The 1889-nt window shown below is 31.0% G+C and overlaps 1 protein-coding gene across 3 annotated transcripts; it reads left to right on the top strand.

Moving 5' to 3' along the window:
- Positions 1-1889, top strand: LOC118441151 (putative Golgi apparatus membrane protein-like protein CG5021). Of its 3 annotated transcripts, none has more exons than XM_035865175.2 (5): positions 1-84; positions 644-717; positions 800-1034; positions 1341-1595; positions 1692-1889. In XM_035865175.2, exons 1-5 carry the CDS (start codon positions 70-72, stop codon positions 1755-1757), a joined length of 645 nt encoding a protein of 214 aa, XP_035721068.1. In that variant the 5' UTR covers positions 1-69; the 3' UTR covers positions 1758-1889. The 3 variants fall into 3 exon arrangements, with proteins under 3 accessions (XP_035721068.1, XP_035721070.1, XP_035721071.1); XM_035865177.2 differs by having other exon boundaries at positions 1353-1595; positions 1692-1888; XM_035865178.2 differs by having other exon boundaries at positions 46-283; positions 1692-1888.

The raw sequence follows: 1889 nt of genomic DNA, 5'->3' as shown, positions 1-1889 counted from the left end.
GCTGGAATCGCTATCGGCTTTTAGCAGACGATAAATATTACATGTTGTCGATGCGTCTGTCAACCAAACATGGCGTCTGCTTCGGTAGGTGCATGAGAGAAATCGTGCCTTAACATTGCGTGTTCTCGTACTAATGCCTAATGTGCTTCGATCGTAGTATCTAATTCTATATTTATGCTTAGAACGAGATATATAAAGAGAGATTTCTTAATCAAGGAAGCTGAAATATCTCGTTAGACTAGCTCGTTGGAAGAACGTTACTGACATTCCTTAGAGAATTACCGTATGTATAAATTGACAGAGAATGATCATCGCCTAGAAAAACATACGATGAGAAAATCTAATTTATCTAATACGTCAAAACGAACGTTCGATAATATGAGATAACGAAATGACGATGTTCTCTCTTCTATTGTCTTTTTCTTTTCTTTTTTTTTCTTTCTTTTTTTTCCCCCCTCCCATTTTTTAGACAAAACGTTCGTTTTATCTTTGCTCGCTTCGCTCGATTGCTCATTTGCACTATTAAATTGTTTTTTCTTTCTTTTTTTTTTTGTATTTGTTTATTATTATTATTATTTTTTTTTCTTTGGAAAATTTGATCGTGACAATTAGAAAACAAGATTTTTTTTGTGTCGGCTTTTAGGTACCCTTACTGATGGATGACGATACTATAGCCTTCGGGGAGGAGGATGATGCTGTTCATAATGATAAACTCAAGTACGTGTAACTTAATCGTATAATACTTTAATGTCTTTCTTTATAGGGAAATAATATATATATTTATTATTTTCCATTGTAGGCATCCATACGTCACCATATTCCATCTTGCATTTAGAATATCAGCTATAATAGTTTATATGATGTGTCAATTATTTTCAAATAGTTTTATTGCAAGTTTCGTCGTTGTCGTATTACTTTTGTCCATGGACTTTTGGACCGTTAAAAATATAACCGGAAGACTGATGGTTGGACTTAGATGGTGGAATTATATTGATGACAATGGAAAGAGTAATTGGGTATTTGAATCTAAAAAGGTTTGATTGGTTTCTTCAAATTTATTATATATATATATTACTTCTAATCTTTCTTCGTATTTATAGTTTATTCGACTTAGGAATGATTTTCGAATCTTGTATTATCTTAGTTAGTTATAATAGTTCAAGGTTATCTCGTTTAGTTACTTGTACGTTCTTGATACTTTCACGGTATCTTATTAACAATCATTTAACCTTTAAGTCAATATTTTAAAACGATGTAAATGTTAATCATACGCGCATATTGATAAGGACATTATTATCAAACGATCCATGCAAATTTCTGTTATGTGCCCTGCATTTCAGGGTCCCCAACAGAACCGTATTAACATAGCAGAGGCACGTATCTTCTGGTTGGCATTGATACTGTGCCCACTTTTGTGGTCAGTATTATTTGTTACAGCATTGTTTCGTTTAAATTTTCAATGGCTATTACTCGTATGTATTGCAATCATTTTAAACGGAGCTAATCTTTATGGATATGTGAAATGTAAAATGGGAAGTAACCAGTATATCTCAACAGCTACCAGTGATTTCTTTAAGAAACAAATCATACAAAATGTTAGTAATTAATATTTAGTGATCTATAAAAAAAAAAAAAAAGGGATGAAAGGTGTTATACGATAAAATGTTAATTTCTTTTTTTTTTCTTTCAAGGTTGCATCTATGATGACGAGAAGCCCACCAACAAATAATCCAAATCAACAGACTAATGTAATATAAGATACTTTTTGTAAGTATGATGATGTATATGATAATTAATAATTCCGTAAATGTGTATTGGATGAATGATGATATATGCTTGTACATAATAATATTAGGTATTAAAATTTAAGTGCTATGTAATAAAATTAT

This window comes from Vespa mandarinia, chromosome 11 (assembly GCF_050613455.1).
Source record: "Vespa mandarinia isolate Hongniang chromosome 11, ASM5061345v1, whole genome shotgun sequence".
NCBI classification, from domain to species: Eukaryota; Metazoa; Arthropoda; class Insecta; order Hymenoptera; family Vespidae; genus Vespa; species Vespa mandarinia.
Note: the sequence above shows the minus strand (reverse complement) of the source record. Positions and strands in the feature narration are given on the sequence as shown.